The following is a 20,382-nucleotide window of genomic DNA, read 5'->3' as shown; positions in this document are numbered from 1 at the left end:
ATGAAGCAACAAGTGCTGATGTAGAAGCTGCAGCACATTATCCAGAAGCTCTAGCGAAGGTAATTCATGAAGGTGGCTACACTAAACGACAGATTTTCAATGCAGATGAAATAGCCTTATTTCATTGAAAGAAGATGCTACCTAGGACTTGCATAGCTAGAGAGAAGTCAATGCCCAACTTCAAAGCTTAAGGACAGGCTGACTCTCTTGTAAGGGGCTAATGCTAAGGTGAAGCCAGTGCTCATTTGCCGTCTAAAAATTCTAAGGCCATTAAAAATTTTGCTAGATCAGTTCTGCCTTGCTCTCTAAATGGAGCAATGCCAACAGCACATTTGCTGATAATGTGGTTTACTGAATATTTTAAGCCCACCATTGAGAACTACTGCTCAGAAAAAAAGATTCCTTTTCAAAATATGACTGCTCATTGCCAATGAGCTTGGTTACCCATGAGCTCTGATGGAATTGTACAATGAGATTAATGTTGTTTCATTCCTACTAACATAACATCTATTCTGCAGCCCAAGGATCAAGGGGTATTTCAACTTTCAAGTCTTATTATTTAAGAAATACATTTTGTAAGATTATAGATGACATAGATAGTGATTTCTCTGGTGGATCTGGGAAAAGTCAACTGAAAATCTTCTAGAAAAATTCACTGTTCTAGATGCCATTGAGAAATGTATGATTCACGGGAAGAGGTCAAAATACCATGATTAACAGAAGTTTGGAAGAAGTTGATTCTAACCCTCATCGATGACTTTGAGGGTTTCAAGACTTCAGTGATAGAAGTAACTGTAGATGTGGTGGAGATAACAAGAGAACTAGAATTAGAAGTGGAGCCAGAAGATGTGACTAAATTGCTGCAATCTCATGACAGAACTTTAATGAATGAGGAGTTCTTATAGATGAGCAAAGAAAGTGGCTTCTTGAGATGGAAACTACTCCTGTGTGCAGATTACTGAAATGACAACAAAGGATTTAGACTATTACATAAACTCAGTTGATAAAGCAGCAGCAGGGTTCGATAGGATTGGCTCCAACTTTGAAAGAAGTTCTACTGTGGGTAAAATGCTACCCAACAGCATTGCATGCTACACAGAAATCATTCATGAAAGAGTCAATTGATGTGGCAAACCTCACTGTTATTTTAAGAAATTGCCACAGCCACCCTAACCCCAAGCAATAATCACCCTGATTAATCAGCAACCATCAACATTGAGGCAAGACGCTCCACCAACAAAAAGATTATAACTCACTGAGGGCTCAGATGATGGTATAGTGTTATTGCACACTTGACAGACTGTAGTGTAATATAAACATAACTTTTATATGGACTGGGAAACCAAAAAATTAATATGACTAGCTTTCTTGCGATATTTGTTTTATTGCAGTTGTCTGGCACTGAACCCATAATGTCGCAAGTGTATGCCTGTACAACACATAAGTAAAGGTAAGCAGATGGTCAGATTCAGAATCCGCTAATGGTGCAATATGGTCATATGTTAACTACTTAACTCTAGTATAAAGGTTAAAGAACAAAAGCCTTGAAAATGGTTACAACTATAAGAATTTGTTAATGGTTATACTATATAAATAGTAGTAAACTGTGATTCAAAACTAAAGTGGGACAGTTAAAGAGTAGAGTTTTGTATTCTATCAAAGTTAAGCTGTCAGAGTAAAATAAAATAGTATATCAAAAGATGGTTTACATAAGCCTCACAGTGATGCAAATACTACAGTATTCACAAATATAAAGAGAAGAGGATCAAAGTGTATCACTTGAAAATAATCAATTTAGAAAGGAAGGCAGTGAGAGAGGAAGAAAGGAATCAGGGAATTACAAACCAGTCCGAAAACAATAAGGTGGCATTAAGAAGTCCTTACCAGGCGGAGGGTATAGCTCTGTGGTAGAGTGTGTACCTAGCATGCACGAGGTCCTAGGTTCAATCCCCAGTACCGCCATTAAAACAAACAAACAAACAAACCTAATTACCTCCTCCCTCCAAAAAATTTTTATAAGAAGTCCTTACCTGTCAAGAATTACCTTAAATGAAAATGGTTTGAATTCTCCAATCCAAAGACATTGAGTGGTTGAATGGGTGAGAAAACACGATCCAACTATACACAAGAGGCTCATTTCAGCTTTAAAGATACACATAGGCTCAAAGTGAAGGGTTGGAAAATGAGATTCCATGCAAGTGGGAACTAAAAGAGAGCAAAAGTAGCTATACGTATATCATTCAAAATAGACATTAAGCCAAAAATGGTAACAAGAGCAAAGAAGGTCATTATATAATAAGGGAGTAAATTCATCAAGAAGATGTAACATCATAGATACATATGCACCAACGACAGAGCACCTAAATATATAAAACAAATACTAACAAATTTGAAGGGAGAAATAGACCATAAACAATAACAGTAAGGGGCTTCAATAACCTACTTATAACAATGGATAGATCATCTAGATAGAAAATCAACAAAGAAGCATTAAACTCGAACCATACTTGAGAGAGTGGACCTAGCAGATGCATAAAGAACATACCATTGTACAGCAGCAGAATACATTCTTCTCAAGTGCACATGAAACATTTTCCAGGATGATCATATGACAGGTCCCAAAATACTTCTTAGCAAATTTAATGTTGAAATCATACCAAATGTCTTTTCTGACCACAAAGTTCTGAAGCTAAAAGTCAATAACAGGAGGAAACCTGGGAAACTCACATATGTGTGGATATTAAATAACACACACCTGAACAACTAATGAGACAGGAAGAAATCAAAAGGGAAATTAAAAAAAAGAACTAAAAACAACATACAAAGCCTATGGGATACAGCAAAAGCAGTTCCAAGAGTGAAGTTTATAGTGATAAATACTACATGAAGAAAAAATAAAAATGTCAGATAAGCAGCCCAACGTTACACCTAAGGGGATTAAACAAAGAACAAACTAAGCTAAGGTTAGCAGAAAGAAGGAAATAACATAGATCTGAGCAGAAATAAGTGAAATAGAGACCAGAAAAACAACAGAAAAAAATCATGGAAACCAGGGGCTGTTTTCTCCCAAAGTGTAAACATATGGAAGGACCTTGAGGGCATTGTGCTAAGGGAACCCTTGTGTACTGTCGATGGTAATGTAAATTGGCACAACCACTATAGAAAATAGTATGGAACCTGCTTAAGAAGTTAAAAATAGAACTACCCTATGATCCAGCAATCCCACTTCTGAGTATATACCAAAAAGAAATGAAATCAGGATCTTGAACAGTATCTGCACTCCCATGTTCACTGCAGGATTATTCACAATAGGCAAGTTATGGAAATAACCTGTGTCTCTTAATGGATGAAGGATAAAGATGTGAGATGCGTGTGTGTATGTGTGTGCTATATACATAAATTCAGCCATGAGAAAGAAGGAAAGCTTGCCATTTGTGACAATATGGGTGAAACTTGAGGGCATTGTGCTGAGAGAAATAAGTCAAAGACAAATACTCTATGATATCACTTACATACATGTGGAATCTAAAAGGCTGAACACAGAAACAAAGTAGAATGGTGATTACTGGGGGCTGAGGGGATGGGGGAAACAGAGAGATGTTGGTGAAAGGGTACAGACTTCCAGTTATAAGACGAATAAGTTGTGGGGATCTAATGTACTGCATGGTGATTATAATTAACAAAACTGTATTATATACTTGAAAGTTGCCAAGTTTTTTTTGTATTCTAAGTTCAAATATATTTTTAATAATATAAAAAGTAATCTTTGAAAATCAGAATACTTATTAGGAAAGAACACAAGAACTTAAGTATTAAATATCTGTATGAAATAACTGTTGCAGAATGTAACGAAAGTTTACACTTAGAACATGGGGTTATTTTAAAAAACAGAAACAAACAAAAAGAACAACACAAACAGAAAAAAAAAACACATAATAAAGGGAGTAAATCTTAAACGTCCTCACCACAAAACGGAATGGTAATTATGTGATGTTATGGAGGTGTTAGCTAACACTATGGGTGATAATCATTTTGCAATATATGTGTATCAAATTAACACCTGGTACACTTTAAATGTACACAATGTTTTATGTCAACTATATCTCAATAAAGCTGGAAAAAATAAAAGCACATGTTGTGTATAATTCAAAACCAAATATGGTATTTAAGGCAGTTCTTTTGAAAAGGACTGAAATATTTCTATAAATATGGTTTCAAATTTACTGTGCAAGAAAGATATTTTCCATACAAAATGGTTTCTCTTCATTTCTCCAATGTTCTTACCTTTATTTCTAAGTTAATAAATATATTCATTTTTGAATTTAACTTGATCATCTTGAATGTTTGCACAACCACCCTCTGTGACTCATAAGGTCATATTACTATGGTCTAATTATAAGCCTGAGGGGGCTCTGCCATATGTCATTGGAAAGTTGTTTTTCCCTAGATTTTCACCAGTTCCTATCTGACCTGATTGTTTGTAGTAAACCTGTTCCTGAGGTTGTTTCTAAATTGAAAAAAAAGTAATTTAGTTTGACTTAATTGTGCTTCATAAGATTCTAGAACACAGCTCAATACTAAACTGAATTAAGAAGTCTCAGGTTGGAGCTAGACAAATAGCTCAGTGGTAAAGCACATGCTTAACACGCATGAGATCCTGGGTTCAACCCCCAGGATCTCCATTAGAAAAATAAAATAGGTAAATTTAAAAAAAGAAGAAAAGAAATCTCAGGTTGGATACGCGTATGTTAAATCAAAATGCGGCCCTGTTCCATCTCTGACAGCGATCAGCATGAGTGCATGAGGGCCATGACCGTCACACCTGTCTACAGTACAAGCACTCTTATTTTCATTTTTATATTGTCAATTTAATAATCCAATAATGAGTGAAAAAGCATTTCTGCATTTCTTTACTTTTGTTCACTTTGATAGATGATTTTTCAAGTGTAATAAATTTCTTGTTAGCAAAATATCTTTAGACAATCTCACTGAACTAATAAATGGTGAGTCCCTTAAGATCAGACTTACTCCTTTTTTGTGTGTTGCTGACACCAAGCATGCTAGTAGTGTCCTATATGAAAGGATGAGATAATACTGCTAAATTGAACTGTGTCTTTGAGGAAGGATTGTCTCCTTGAAAGTATTTTATTGCTTAGGCCAGCACTGTCCGGTAGGACTTACTGAAGTGACGGACATGTTTTACAGCTATGCTGTGCAATATGGTGGCCAGTAGCCACAAGTTGCTATTGAACATTGAAATATGGCTAGGATAAGTGATGAGCTGAATTTTTATTGTATTTAATTTTAGTTTACTTAAATTTAGTTTGATTTGGGGGGGCAGGTAATTAGGTTTGTTTATTTACTTATTTATTTATTGAACGGAGGTACTAGGGATTAAACCCAGGGCCTCATGCATGCTAAGAATGCACTCTACCATCAAGCTATACCCTCCCACTGGGTACCCTCCCCGCCTCATATAAATTTAAATAGCTACATGTGGCTAGTGGTAACTGTATTGGATAGCATAGGTCTAGATGCACAAAAACTTACTTGTGCTGAGGAACAGCAGTGTCCTTTCAAATGCTGAGCCAGACTGGCCAAGTTCCTTGGGTTCCTATCGCTCCATTTTTGAAACAGATGCTGGGGATTTAGCTTGTTTTCCTCTCCTATTTAAATTGGTCTCTACCCAATTCATCCATTCAATCAATAAATATTTATTTATCATTATGTGCTCTGCACTCTGCTAGATGCTAAGGGGTTAAAAATGAGCAAGATAGGTCCCTGCCCACAAGCAACTTACAGTCTAGTAGGGGAGGAAAAGCTAGAAAATCAATCAATGTGATAGAGGTAGCACAGGGCCCAGTGGGACCACAAAGGAAGGGCTTGTGGATGATCCCCGGAGAGATAGGAAAGGCTTCACAGAGGGTGCTGTCAGCCATGAAAAGTGAGCAGGCATTTCCAGGTGAGCAAATGAAGGAGGGCATTTGTTACGGGCTAAATTATCTGCCTGCTAAATTCATGTTGGAGTCCTAACCTAGTACCTCAGAATGTGACCTTATTTGGAAATAGGGTCACTGTAGATGTGATTAAGATGAGGTTATACTGGAGGATGGGCCCCTGTTCCAATATGACTCGTATTCTCATAAAAAGGAAAAATTTGGGCATGCACACACAGGAATACAATTCAAATAAATATTTGAGTTATGCTGCCAAAAGCTGAGGACCTACCAGAATCTAGGAGTGAGACCTGGAACAGATCCTTCCCTAGTGCCTTCAGAGGGAGTTTGGCCCTTCTATCACCTTAATCTTGGACTTCTAACTTCTAGAACTGTGAGATGATACATTTTTGTTGTTTAAGCCATCTAGTTTGTAGTTCCCCCTCATCCATGGGGTATACGGTCCAAGGCCTCTAGGGGACACCTGAAACCAAGGACAGTACTGAACCCTACCTGTACTGCGTCTTCCCCCTGTACATACCTTTGATTAAGTTTAATTTACAATTAGGCATAATAGGAGAATATGCAAATTGCCAGCATCACTACTCTTGCACTTTGGGGCTATTATTAATTAAAATAAATGTTACTTGAACACAAGCACTGCAAAACTGTGATAGTTGATCTGATAACCGAGGTGGTTCCTAAGTGACTAATTGAGTGGGATACGCTGGACGAAGGGCTGATTCACATCCTGGGCGGGATGAAGCAGGATGGTGTGAAATTCCATTATGTTACTCAGAACAGTGTGTAACTTAAAACTTATTAGTTGTTCATTTCTGGAATTTTCCATTTAATAGTTTCAGACCACAGTTGACTGAGGGTCACTGAAACTGTGGAAAGCGAAATCACAGGTAAGGGGGCACTTCTGTGCCCTATCAAACTAACGCAGCATTTCTGATCAAGGAAGCAGTAACGTGAAAGCAAGGCAAATACGCTGTGGAGGATATTATTAAATTTCTGTTTTGTGATTACCTAACCTAGGAATTTTAGAAGGAAAAAAAATAAAGCAAGCTGCAGCCTGAGTACAATTTCTTTTATAAATGTTTTTCTGCTCTTGGGGGAAAAAAAGCTAAGGCTGTAATAATGTTTGGGGGTGAAACTGGGAGTGTTTCTGCTATAGTGTATCATGAATCAAAAAATAAATGTTTAATAGGACAAGACACTGTAAACCTCCTAGAAGAAAACATAGGCAAACATTTTCTGACATAAATCTTAGCAATGTTCTCCTAGGGCAGTCTACTCAGGCACTAGAAATAAAAGCCAAAGAAAACAAATGGGACCTAATCAAATTTAAAAGCTTTTGCACAGCAAAGGGAATCATAAGCAAAACAAAAAGACAACCTAAGGAATGAGAGAAAATATTTTCCAATGATGTGACTGACAAGAGTTTAATTTCCAGAATATTTAAACAGCTCATACAACTTAGTAACAAACAAATGACCCAATCCAAAAATGGGCAGAAAATCTAAACAAGCAGTTCTCCAATGAAGACTTACAAATGGCCAACAGGCACATGAAAAAATGCTCAGTATGCCTAATTATCAGAGAAATGCAAATCAAAACTACAATGAGGTATCACCTCACACCAGTCAGAATGGCCCCCCTCATTCAAAACTTCACAAATGATAAATGCTAGAGAGGCTGTGGAGAAAAGGGAACCCTCCTACGCTGTTGGGGGGAATGTAGTTTGGTGCAGCCATTCATTGTGAAAAACATTATGGAGAGTTGATTTACCTTATTGGTAACACTCGTGAGAGGATCTACGAATGTCTGCTGCTAAAGTTCTGAGCGCTGCCCTGGTTACTTTCCTTCCTAAAATTTTTTTCTGCTGTTCTTCCTGCAACTCCATTAAATACCTTGGTCATCTTCTCACATATTTTCTGTTTTATTTAGAGTAGCCAAAGTCTGTTCTAAATATGCCATAGTTATATCCCTTCTCAAGATTTGGTTGTACAATTATTTCTTTCACTTCATCACTACCTACACTTTTCTCTCTGGTTAAGCCAGCTAGAATAATTTTTTAGTAATAAAAAAAATTATGCCAATGATAGGGTTCCAGAGCTAGCCCACTAGAGACATCATGAACTGAGAGTTCTGGATACTGAAAGAAGAGGATCATGTGGTTTAGCACAGGAAAAGACTAAGAGATTCTGCTTCATTTCTGGAAGAGTCCTATTTCAAAACATCCCATGCATGCACACAATACACACACACGTGCACTCATGCATGCACGCACAGTCCTCACTCCTTTCCTGACTCTTTCTCATGCAACCTATCAACCTGTCTTCCAGTGCTTTCTTGCTGTCTTAGGACTACAATCTGCACTCCTCCTTCAAAGATAGAGCTACTTATAGATTCTTCCTTACCTGAAATTACTTCTAAATTGTCAAAATTACTGTGCCGTCAAAATTTCCTGTAAAATTCCATAGAGTAGGTTTGTTGCAGCTCTTACGTGTCCCAAAAGCGAAACAAGATGACTGAACAAAGGCACAAGGCCTATTCTTGTAAGTATGGTCCACACTGTACTTGCTTTGCATTCCTACGGCCACACTTCACAGCTCAACATTCTCTTCCTGTCACTGTGCTCTCTGGAACTGCTCTCTCCAAATTCACCTCTGGCCTCTAAATTCCAACCACGCATAAACTTTTAATATATTTCTTTCTCTCTTTTTTTGTTGTTAATTTGTTTGCAAGAATGTATCTGTTCTTGTTTTCGGTTTCTGGTTTGCTCTTGTGGGCCTGGGCTAATTGGGAGGAGCCCTTTTTTCCTGCACTGCAACTTTGTCACTGCTTGTCTTATTGTTTTAGAAGATGTTGGGGCAGATGAGACCAAAAAGCCTCGTGATAAAGAAATATCTGCAAATTGGGGCCATGAAAATGATTATGATTATAGAAGTCGGACACAATATAATGCCATGGAGGCTGGAATTCTAAAATACATCTCAGAGGGCCAGGGGGAGCAGTCTGATATTGGTCAGAGTAATGGAGTGAGGACAGGCCAAAGTGTAGGAAATTTTACTGAGAGACTCACTGAGGAAATCAGTGGAGGTGATAATGAAACTGTGACCTTTGCTTCTCTAAACTGGTTCATGGAGCTTTTGTCTCAGTAGTTACATTATATCTACCAATGGGCACATTTTATTCCTGATTTTGTCATTTTTGCAGAATTTGACACTTTGATCATTCTTTCCTCCCTACTCTTCATTTTTTGGGTCACCAGCAGCAGCATCACCTCGGAACTTGTTAGAAATTTATATTTTCAGGCTTCCCCTCCAGATCTACTGAATCAGAAGCCCTGGGGATGGAGCCAGCACTCGTTTTAACATTCCCTCTAGGTGATTTTGATGCACATGAAAGTCTGAGGACCAATGTTCTGAGTAGTAGGTAATCCTAGGGATTGGTGGTTTAGCTTGAGGAGGACCAGAAAGCACCTGTCATTATATCTAAAACCAAGTGTATGTTCATATATATTTTTCTGAGTGGATAGCTTTTATTCCTTTTATTCTTAAACAGGTTCCATGACTCCAAATTTGGGACTGTTTCTTGCTTTCCATTACTACCACTACTTACCCTTTGATCCAGTCCCTTTGCCTCTATCTCCCCGTGGCAGTGATAATGATCATTCTAGGAATCTGACATAATCCCTCTCCTGCTCAAATGTCTTCAGTGGCTCCCAACAGCTTGTGTTAAAGTAACCTCTTAGCAGGACAAATAGCTCCTTCCATCAAGGATTATTCTTTCTTGTGTCTCTCTAATCATTTTCAGCCTTTGGTCTATCAGTAATAAATGTTGAATATTCTGGACCACACTTTGGCCCTCATACGTCCCTGCCTTTGTGTATTCTTCATACTCAGTCTGGAATGCCCTTCACTGTTCCTCCCTCCCTCCCTGCCTGGCTAATTCCTATTTGTTCAAGATTCAGGGCAAGCAACATCTCTTCTGGGAAGTGTTCCATTGGCACTAAGTTTAAGTGGCCCTCCTGTAAGCTCCCAATTCTCCCGGTGCTTATTCCTCTAAAATATTTGGTCTTAGAATCCCCTTAGACCTTTAAAAAATTATTGAGGACACTTTCAATACTGGGCACCAAAAAAAAAAAATTACTGAGGACCCTAAGAGATTTATGGGATATCTAGCCATATTTATTATATTAGAAATTAAATCTTTGAAATTTAATATTTGAAACCCATTTAAAATAATTATAAACCCATTATGTAATTATATAAATGATGCATTTCTTAGCCCCCTCCTGATGACTGGGGGTGATAAATGATGCATTTTTATGATAAAGTGATCTTTTCCAAAGAAGAATTTTGAGAAGAGTGGCATTGCTTTACATTTTTCAAAACTCTTTGATGTCTGGCTTAATAGAAGACAGCTGAATTTCCATAGCTATTTGTGCTTTCAATCTGTTGTGATATGTTTTGGTTGAAACATATGAAGAAAATCTGGTCTCACACAGATAAGGAATTGGAAAAAAGGAAACTACTTTCATAGTCTTTCTAGATAATTCTAGATATTCTTGTTTGATACTACACCAAATTTGACATCTGATAGTTTCTTAGAGTGCAGTTGCAATGTGGACTGAACCGGAAACCATATGAATTAACTTTTTGTATTCTGCTACATTAAAATCCATTAAAATATAATCTATCTTATATTTGGATGACTTTTTGATTTTGTAATGGCATGCATTGCTTATTTTGAAAACAGTTGTTCATTGAGGTGTAGAGATCTTCCAAATGTTCACTTATTTTATTATATAATGTTAAAAAATACATTTGTTAATATCACTGGTATTTTTAGCAGAAAAGTCTAAATACTGGAAAGTTGTCAAGCTCAAGGAGGTGGATATATTTTATAAAATTTGGACTTTTGCATGAAAACTCAGTCACGTAAGTGCTTTTTCAGGAGATGTCCATCCTACTTGGGCATGCAGCAGGAGTACTCACCATTTCTTTACACATATTAAAAGAGGTGTGTGCTAGGGTGAAGATTTAATAAAATTAATTTTTATTCCTTTGTCAAAGACATTCTTAAGTTAAACTAGCTTGTTTTAAAAATCTTAAATGTTGTGTGCTATGAGTACAAGGAGGTGGAGAATACAAAATACCACTATTTGGCGCCACCGCCTTGATTCTTGCTTAAGGTGCCAGCAGTGACTAATGTTTTTATACCATCAGTGCAAATGTCAGCAAAGTGAAGAAGGTCAACAGAACCTTAGTAATACTATTAAGTGTTGTGACCTTGAGAACCCACTGAAAAGGTATCGAGGACCCTCCGGGTTCTGCGAATGGCATTTTGGGAACAGCTGCCCTAGTTTCACACGCTATTACTTGTCTCTCATTAGCTTGCAATGCCTATGTGAACAGTCTGTAACTGTCTTGTATGTGCCCTTGTCTAAGAGTGTCTGGTACATAACACTCAATAAATATTAACACCTGCGGAATGAGCAAGCAAATGACAAGTTAAAAACAACGGCTGCATAGCCTTCAACTTACTGCCTCCCTCTTTAATTCAGTCTGAATTTGCATGTTTTGTAAAAGTTCTCAAGTTTTTTCACAATTAGGACGCCGGCCAATTTTCTAAATAGTTGGGGTCGGGGAGTTGCCTGTATGTAATAAAGACATGTTATAGCCTGGTCAAGTCATTTTTCTGTGATGGCTCGAGTCATTCCTCCTTCACAGCTCCGCACCGGCAGGCCAGGCCTCTTGGTTCCCCACTCCCACCTAGAGCAAAGACTGGAAAGAGCAGGGTCTTCCTCGTTTACAGGAGCACAAGAATCTGATCGAGTTGTACCGGGGAAAAAATTCGGTAAAAATCTTGGCGGGGAAAAGAAGAGCAAGAAGCACAGCTGCAGGTACCTGGGAGCACCAGGCCGCAGCCTCGCGAGACCCGGCGGGTTGCCGGGGCGACGCTTCCGGCTGGCGCGCGCAGCCTTGGGAGCAGGGGAGTTGTGAAACGAGCGGCTAGACCTGCCCGCCGCCGTGAATTCGCCAGCGGGAGCGCGCTCGCGGCCGCGCGGTCTCCGCTTTCCTGGCTCCGTCGCTGACGCGTCGTAGACGTTGGGGAGCGGGTGGCAGCGGCAGCGGGTTCGGGATGAACAGCGGCGGGGGCTTCGGTTTGGGCTTAGGCTTCGGCCTTACCCCTACGGCGGTGATTCAGGTGACGAATCTGTCGTCGGCAGTGACCAGCGAGCAGATGCGGACGCTTTTTTCCTTCCTAGGAGAAATCGAGGAGCTGCGGCTCTACCCCCCGGAGTAAGTGCTCGGGCACGGCTGGGGGAGGGGCGCGGGCTCCGGGGAGATCTCGGGAACCCAGGCGTGGGGGAGGGCGGACGGGGGCGCGCGGTGTGCGTCACGTGATCGCCGGCTTTACCTTGGTGCCCATGTTTGATTAGGGCACCGCGGCCCCGCACCGCGCTCCTGCTTTCCTAGTTAGTCGGACTTTGCGGGGTTAATCTCTGCAGAGACTCCTTACTAAGGCCTTAGAGAGGTTGCCTTTTTCGTGCCTCCCGGACTAATGGTCGCCGCCGGGTTCTCGAATTCTTTCCCCCTCCTCTTCGCTCCCCCTCCCTTTTTTTCCCGAACTTAAGATGGCCGCAGGTGGGCCCGGAATAGTCCTCATGGCAAACGCCTGATAGCGTTTCTGCGACGTGAAAACCGCGGAGATTGCGCCTGAGAAACTGTCCAGTTCTTGGGGCCTCGGTGCCAGGCCGTTATCGCGGACGAGGAGGCCCGGGACTCATGACAGGATGGGATCAGGGCTAAGGTTGTTCCTCAGGGCCGTGTTCACAAACTTAGCATCTTGGTTGATCTAACCGAGCTCATCCATGTTGTTAAAGATCATGTCTGTTCGCCCTTTTGGCACCAGATTAAAATTTCCTCATGGAAGGTCACACTGTCCTAAACCTTTCAGAAAAAGTAATGGTCGGTGCAGGATCACTCCTGCTGTATACTTCTGAAAGTCCGAATCTGGACTGGCATTCACAGTCCTCGGACGCTTCCCAAGTAGTGTATTTGAAGTAGGATTTTTCCTTGTACAATACTATCTTTTCACAAAATTTGTAAGGGCTTTGGGGGTTGTTTACTTTCTTACACGCTTAAGCTTTTTAAAGCTAGAGCTTAGAATCTGGAAATCCTCGGTATTTTCTTCATTGTGTCAAAATCCTTTGAAGGAAGGGGTAGTAGTTGCCAAGCATTTTTCTTTAAAAAATTTGTATTTGACTTTTTGGTTTATTTCGTAGTGTTGCATGTAGACCTGTTTCTCTTCAGTTTTCTCTCTGTAAGTTTATCGCATTGCTGCTACAGCATAGATACTGATAAAAGTTGATGTTTGGATTTTTAAATTTTATTTAAGTTTTTCTTCTAATTTTTGTTTTGAAATATTTCATGCATACCGAAAAGTTGAAAGAATAACACCCATGTTCCCTTCACCTGCATTCACAGTTTGCCAGAGTTAATTTCTTTGTGTCTCCCCCTCTCCTTGTCTCCAGCTCTGCACCCTACCACCCACCCACACGCACACCCCTTCCCTTTTCCATCCTTTTAAAAGTAGTTGCGGACACCATGACTATTCACCCTTCAACACTTAAGTATGTGTGTCTTAAGAAGTACATTATTTCTGCATTACCGCAATACTATTAACACATCGGACAAGTTTAACATTGATGAAATAATATATAACATCTAAATTTCTCCAATTATTTTGATAGCGCTTTTTCCCCTTTTTTAATCTAGGATATAATCAGAGACCACTCAATGCATTTGGATATCTCCTTTAATCTAGAACAGCCCCTCCTTTAAAAAAGTCTTTCGTGACAATGATATTTTTGTCTTGTAATTTATTTTGTAGAATGAGTCATCTAGGTTTATATAGATTCTTTCTACCTGAATAGATCAGTTAGTACATTTTTGTCAAGAAAGCTTAAGTTCATGCACATCTTTATTGACTAGCTGTGGCATATATAGTATTGAATAGCTTACTTAACTTTTGAAAATGCTTTCAGTTATCACTTCAAGCACTCAGAACATTTCTTAATAATTGATGTGTTTGGAGGAGTGCTATATTCTGAAAGATGGAATTAAGTAATAAAATACTTTGTACGTCAATCTCTGTAAACTAACCTTGCTTTCAAGGTTGTGGTAGTGTCTCATGGGTAGAAGAAATAAATCACAGAATATTCTTCATTGCCTAGATGAGACCACGTACACAGTTGAAACGTCTGCTAGGGTGGCAATATGCTGCCAGTTATTGTCTAACACTTAGTAGTGGACTATTTTTTGAAATCAAGTGTTAATTGTTTGGAGTTTAAAAGTCAAAGAGAATAAAAAGCTCTGCACTTAAACAGTGCATTAGTATAGAGTCAGTGTGTCACAAACTAATGCATTTTGCAAAATTGTAACATAAATATAACATGTAGGCCAGGCAAAATCCTTTTTCCACAAGTTCAATCCCTATTCCTGTTTTTTCAAAAATATTGACATGCTTTACTAACAAGCATGTTTTCTGCTCTGTAATGAGGTTGTCATTAATCTGGTCCTTGTATTAAAGATGTGTGTCCAAATTTGGACTGAAATGGATAAAAATGCAATAGAAGTTGTATTGAAGATGTGATTATTTTTGCAGTGTTGCAGAAACAGTATTTTACGATTTACCTTTGGAAGCTGAGTGGAAATTTGTTATGAATTTGGAAATATAACAGAATATGAAAATTTCTCATTAACGTTTTAAGAATTTAGTTGTTAATATGAAAATTCAGATTTTAAATTTAATTCGTTTGGCATGAAGCATTATTCTGTTTCTTTTTAAACATTAGGCATTAGTGTAAACATTCATCATAAACATTAAAAATTATTTGTGCTGCCAGATGATAAATATCCAGAATTTCTCTTTTAATTTTTTGTGCAATAAAAGATTCTAATACATCATGAAAACCTTTTTACAGTGGTAAGAAATTTTTGTTTTTTTTCCTGTATATGTGCATGTAGAAAAGTGTATAGGTTAGGTATATATAGCTTGATGAGTTCACAAAGTGAACACACGTGTGGAACCAGCACCCAGAGAGGACTCTCTGTGCCATAGGAACTCTCCTTTGCCCCACTTCCAGTGTCTTATCCCCAAGGGGTAATCCTAGCCTGATTTCTAACACCGTTTCTAACATCAACACCTGTGTTTTTTTTTTCTTGCTGGTTTTCTTCACTTCTCTGGTCTTTCAAAAGTATTCATAATGTAAAATCTCTCAACTAGTTTTTCTAGTTAAATATTTTTAGTTAAATTTATTTACTTAAAAAAGTTAATATAATCAGTATAATCATTTTATGGGAAATAGAGAAAAGGAAACCCTGCCCCTTTATCCTTCCACCCTATCAAAACCTCTCTCCATTTTGTTCCATTCTTTTTTATATACATTTAATATAGTGTAATCAGAGGATTTATGCATTGTTGGTGTAAACTTTTTCACTCATCCTGTAGAAGCGTTTTTCTTTGCTGTATTTTATCGTAATAATATTTAAAGACTAATGTTTCAAATGTGTGTGTTTTTGAAATTCTATCATTGGATGTATTGGTTCCCTTTTTTGAGGGGGGGAGGATTGCTGGCATTTAGTAGGTGTCAGGGATTCATAAGGAAATCTTACACTAAGGGGAATTATGCCATCCAAAGTATCCCTGGAGCCCTGCTGAGAAACTCTGTTTAAATTATGTCATTTATTATTTTCATACATAAAACTATGTACTTCATGTTTTGGATTGTGTTCTTTTTGCTAGCTCCTCGAAGGCTGTATATTAATATAATAAAGTATTGGACATACTATTATCACATTTTTTTTTTAAAAAGATTGTACAGTGCCATCACCATGTTCAATGAAAAGCAAGATGACAACAAGTTAGGGTCCAAGAAATTTAACTGATGCTCAAAAAGTTGGTTCTATGATTTTGCATTGAACTCCCAGTAAAAAGTTCTGATTTTTCTGAAAAATGATTGTAGAAAGTTTTATATTTAAAAAACCAAACCAAAACAAAACTTGATTCAACAAATGAGGTGAAAGTAAAATCTGCTATATTTGGGTACTGTTACTTTCTTTTAGAAGCATACATTTGGACCAAATGGAGTATGTAACCCCTTTCAAAAATTAAAAGTATAGGTCAAAAATTACATTTTCAAGTGATAATCTTGTTTAATTTTTTAAAAAGTAAATCTGTTTAATAGCTTAGGTATACCAGAGAGAAAGATCTAAATGTAAGGTTTGGAAACATACTGATTTACAAATATAAAAATACACAATTGTTCTCTGAGATACTTGTATTTAAACTTGCTGCTGTATCATTTTAGCCTATAACATTCAGAATAAAATAGTGTTACTACCTCTCCTGAAAAGCTAATATGTTTACACTTTTATAAAGTAAATACTATGGTGATCTTTACTCTCTATTTTAAAGAAGGCAATTGGAGATGAAGGTGAAGAAAATTGCTTATAGCACTGGTGGAGCCACGTCTAGTATCCATTTTCTTATGGTGATATTGCTGTACAGAGCAGACTGGCATTTTTTGAGCACTTCCTGGGCTTCTCAAATCTCAGTGGCACGTCTTAACATGCAATTGCTTTACTAGCCAGGCTCACATTCCTATTCCTGTGGATATTTTAAGTTTGAAATGATGTGGGTTTCAAGCAGGGTTATTTGGAAATATTTGTAGTTTTTAACAGTGATTGCTTAGGTTTCCATCCTTTCTCAAAAAGATATGTCAGTTTAGGAAATGTAGTTTCCATGGTGGCTTGTCAGTGCTAAAAGAGTATACTTGTTGCCATTGCTGTGGCTTTAGTAGCTCATTGTAATCATAGATTTTTTTTTTTTTGGTTGCAGAGGGCAGAAACAGTGTAACTCAGTCTACCTCAAGAAGAGACATTATTAAAAAGGTGGAGATATCCATAAGTAGAAGAATAAAAAGTATAGTACAGCCAGGCCCTATGGGAACTGGGACTGGGAACTAGAGAACTGTCTGCATCCTAGGCGACTGTCTGCCTCTTCCTATCAGAGGCTTTATTGTCGGCTCAGTTTGTTTCTGCATATCTGCTCAATTTCTTTGCAGACCTATTCTGTACTCACCCATCTGGCATCTGGCCCAAGCTGTTACTCTAAGTGACTTTCCAGTCCAAGAGAGAAAATCTGATTGTTCAGGTTCATTTGGTCAAGCCACCCAAATCACAGCTTTCTGGTTAGCCAGTGAAATGGGCCCTTGGGTCATGTGGCTAGTCATGTGTCTAGAAGCTTGCAAGATTTGTTGAGGGTGTCACTTTAGGAAACTGATAAGGCCTGTGCTGAAAGTATGTAGGATGTCTTGATAGGACATACAGTGGGGGTACCTAATCACTTTAATTTTTTAAAAATGACTTTCCAAGGAGACTTGGTAACTTGAGCCTTGAAGAAAAGTGGAAATACCATTCAAAAAGGGAGTGAGAGAGGACATCATAGACAAATGAAACATGTAGAGAGATGGCCCAGATGTTCAGAATGTGTCAAGGGAACCACAAGTCTTACATGCCTGGATTTTTGGGTGCATTTAGATGATAAAGCAAGAACAGAAGGGTATCTCTGAGGAAGTTTAAGCAGTGGCGTGACATAACAAAATTTAAGGTTTAAAAAGATTACTCCGGCAACTTTTGTGAAAGACTTAATAAGCAGTTGAGATTGCAGGCAGTGTGATTGGTTAGGAGCCGTTGTAGTAATCCAAGCGAGAAATGATTGAGGGCCTGAGTGAAGGCATTGATGATGAGTGATGAAAGAATTAATGTGACAAATATTTGGGAGGTAGTCTTCATAGGATTTAAAGACCAATTGTATGACGAAGAAGGGGGGAAAGTGAAAGATGGAAATAACCCACAAATGTCAGTAGTTTGATAAAAGCAGGTTATTTCTTATACTAAACTGGGGGAGTGGAGAAGTCTGCTTGTCGTGGTCACTTGAAGCAGATGTATCAGCCACTCATTTCTTGAATGTTGCTGGTCACCATGGCAGAGGAAGAGAACAGAGCAACTGCCCTTAAAGCTACTAACACGTGTCAGTTCTGCTCATGTTTAATTGGCTAAAGCAGATTGCAAGGCCACACCTAACTTTGAGGAACGAACTGGAATTTTACCATGTAGCCAGAAGGTGATTTGTGACTATTTGGTGAATAGTACTATTGATGGTCAAATTAGTGACTCCCAGATTTCTGACTTGGATAATGTGGTAGTATCTTTAACTGAGATAGGAAATACAGGACAAAGGACAGGATTGGTGAGGAAGGAGGATGATGAATTTAAGAAAAAGTTCAGAATTGGGCCCTGTGACCAAGGTGAGCAGAATTCCAGAACGCACTTGGTTCTCGGTATCTAGAGCTCTGGAGATGCCTAAATTGGAGATTTGGTAATGTAAAGGCTGGTAAAGTCTATATGCAAATGTATTTACCTCATGACAAATATACATAAAATGACTTAGGTGGCTTAGATGTTGAGTAGGAAGAGATTGTTGGAGAGGGCTGGCCTGAAGCCTGAATAGGATGGCCTTCAGCAGGAGTGAATTGATGGGTTGGGTGAGAAAGTAGAGTTTTTGCTACTTTAATTAGCCTGACTAGTTAAGTTATGTTAATAACAGTATAAATAGTTTCTAGTTTTAGATGCTATTTATTTTATTATCAGTGTTTGGTTAGTATCATAAATATATTTAGCCATTATCAAGATGGAGTTGTTTCTATATGTAATTTTTAAATTTAAAAAATGATGAATATTTATGAATTTACAAATTAAAGAGTATGTTAATAGTATATTAAAGTGGCTTTAGAATTCTTGATTAATTGAGTAATTAAGGTTGCATGAGATGTGGAATTAGATGATTAGGCTGTAAATCCCATCTTTGCCATTTACTAGGTCTAAGATTATGGTCAGCTTCCTTGATGTCTTTTGTAAAGAAATTACTGCTATTGCACAAGGCGTATTTGGTATCTTTCAAATGATCTTTTTTAGTGTGAAAAACCTTAATGTTTAAAAGGATTGTACATTTATGTTAAACATTAGATACATCTTTAGTTTGGTTCCTTTTTTACTTGCCAATTCAGTTATAGACTTTAATTGAACGTAATTATGGGCAAGTTGACAAAATCATCCTCCATGTGAATAGTGTATTTTGGAGTCTAACAAGATGGATTAATATTATGGAAAAATTGATTTCATCTGTGCTCTGTCTGGCTTCTTTTTAACAGACCTGCCTAGACTGAGCTGAATCTATGAGTCTGTGCTATTTTGCATATAAAATACGTAAACTTGTGTTTGTAAAATCTTCTTCTTGGAAAATCACAAGCTGCCTAGCCTGAAGAAGTCTAGTATATGCAAAAGACCTTGATTTTAATTTCTGGTTATCATTGTTTCTAAGACTCTTGTGAAATTTTTAGTGATTTACATGCCAGGAATCACATAAGGAAGGATTGGGGGTGGTTACAAAATTTGAAGTCTTGAGGATTGGTGCTTTTATGAAAAGGGATTTTTGCCTGTTTATGGTGATGTACTAACTGAACATATTTGGGTTAAATCAGCTGTTATCACTTTACACTGAGATTAAGAATGTGTAAATTTAAATTTCACGTTTTTAACAAAAAGATTGTAAGCTTGCTTAGATTGCCTTCAGTCTTTGTAGACAAATTGCCACTAAAAGACTAAGTTCTGCTGTCTCATGTCTTAATGATCCTTAGCAATAAAAATTCCTGCCTTGATTATGTAAGATTACATAAAGATCTAAGAAAGAAATTTTAAATGAGAATGACAAAACCAACCAGATGTTTATTAGTTCAATTGTTTTTCTTTTTATCTTGCAGCAACGCACCTCTTGCTTTTTCTTCCAAAGTATGTTATGTTAAGTTTCGTGACCCATCAAGTGTTGGCGTGGCCCAGCATCTAACTAACACGGTTTTTATTGACAGAGCTCTCATAGTTGTTCCTTGTGCAGAAGGTTGGTATCTCATATGTTTTTAAAATTATTTTGATCTCTATCCTGTCTGTTACTACCATTGGCTTTCCTAGAAATTGGCGAGTAGATAGTACTCTGGTGTTTGTGTGTATGTGTATTTGTGTGTAAGTAAAAGTAAAATTTGGAGAAGGAAAGAGTTTTACCTAATAATAATATATATTAAAATGGTTAATTCATTACTTATGTATGTTTGAGATTTATAACTAAACATTTAAAAATTCATAAATTACTTCACTTCTTGGGCTTGCTTTGGCTTTCTATATTTAATTTGTTGCAAAGAAAGCTTCCTGACATTAAAATATTAAGTTGGTGGAGGAAATTATTTTAAATATATAGATAAGTATTTTCCCCTGTGTATATAACATTAATGATAATAAATAAAAGCAGTGTA

At 37.8% G+C, this 20,382-nt stretch overlaps 1 protein-coding gene across 2 annotated transcripts in view; it reads left to right on the top strand.

The window, feature by feature from the left end:
* Positions 1-11,966: 11,966 nt before the first annotated feature.
* Positions 11,967-20,382, top strand: part of SREK1 (splicing regulatory glutamic acid and lysine rich protein 1) — a 39,960-nt gene continuing 31,544 nt past the window's right edge. For both annotated transcript variants that reach the window (XM_006197536.4, XM_015245139.3), the window contains exons 1-2: positions 11,967-12,253; positions 19,840-19,973. In XM_006197536.4, the coding sequence (XP_006197598.1) occupies positions 12,093-12,253; positions 19,840-19,973 (295 nt within the window). In that variant the 5' untranslated portion in view covers positions 11,967-12,092. The remainder of the gene's footprint in view (positions 12,254-19,839; positions 19,974-20,382) is intronic.

Source organism: Vicugna pacos, chromosome 3 (assembly GCF_048564905.1).
Source record: "Vicugna pacos chromosome 3, VicPac4, whole genome shotgun sequence".
NCBI classification, from domain to species: domain Eukaryota; kingdom Metazoa; phylum Chordata; class Mammalia; order Artiodactyla; family Camelidae; genus Vicugna; species Vicugna pacos.
This window is presented reverse-complemented; position numbering and strand designations above follow the sequence as displayed.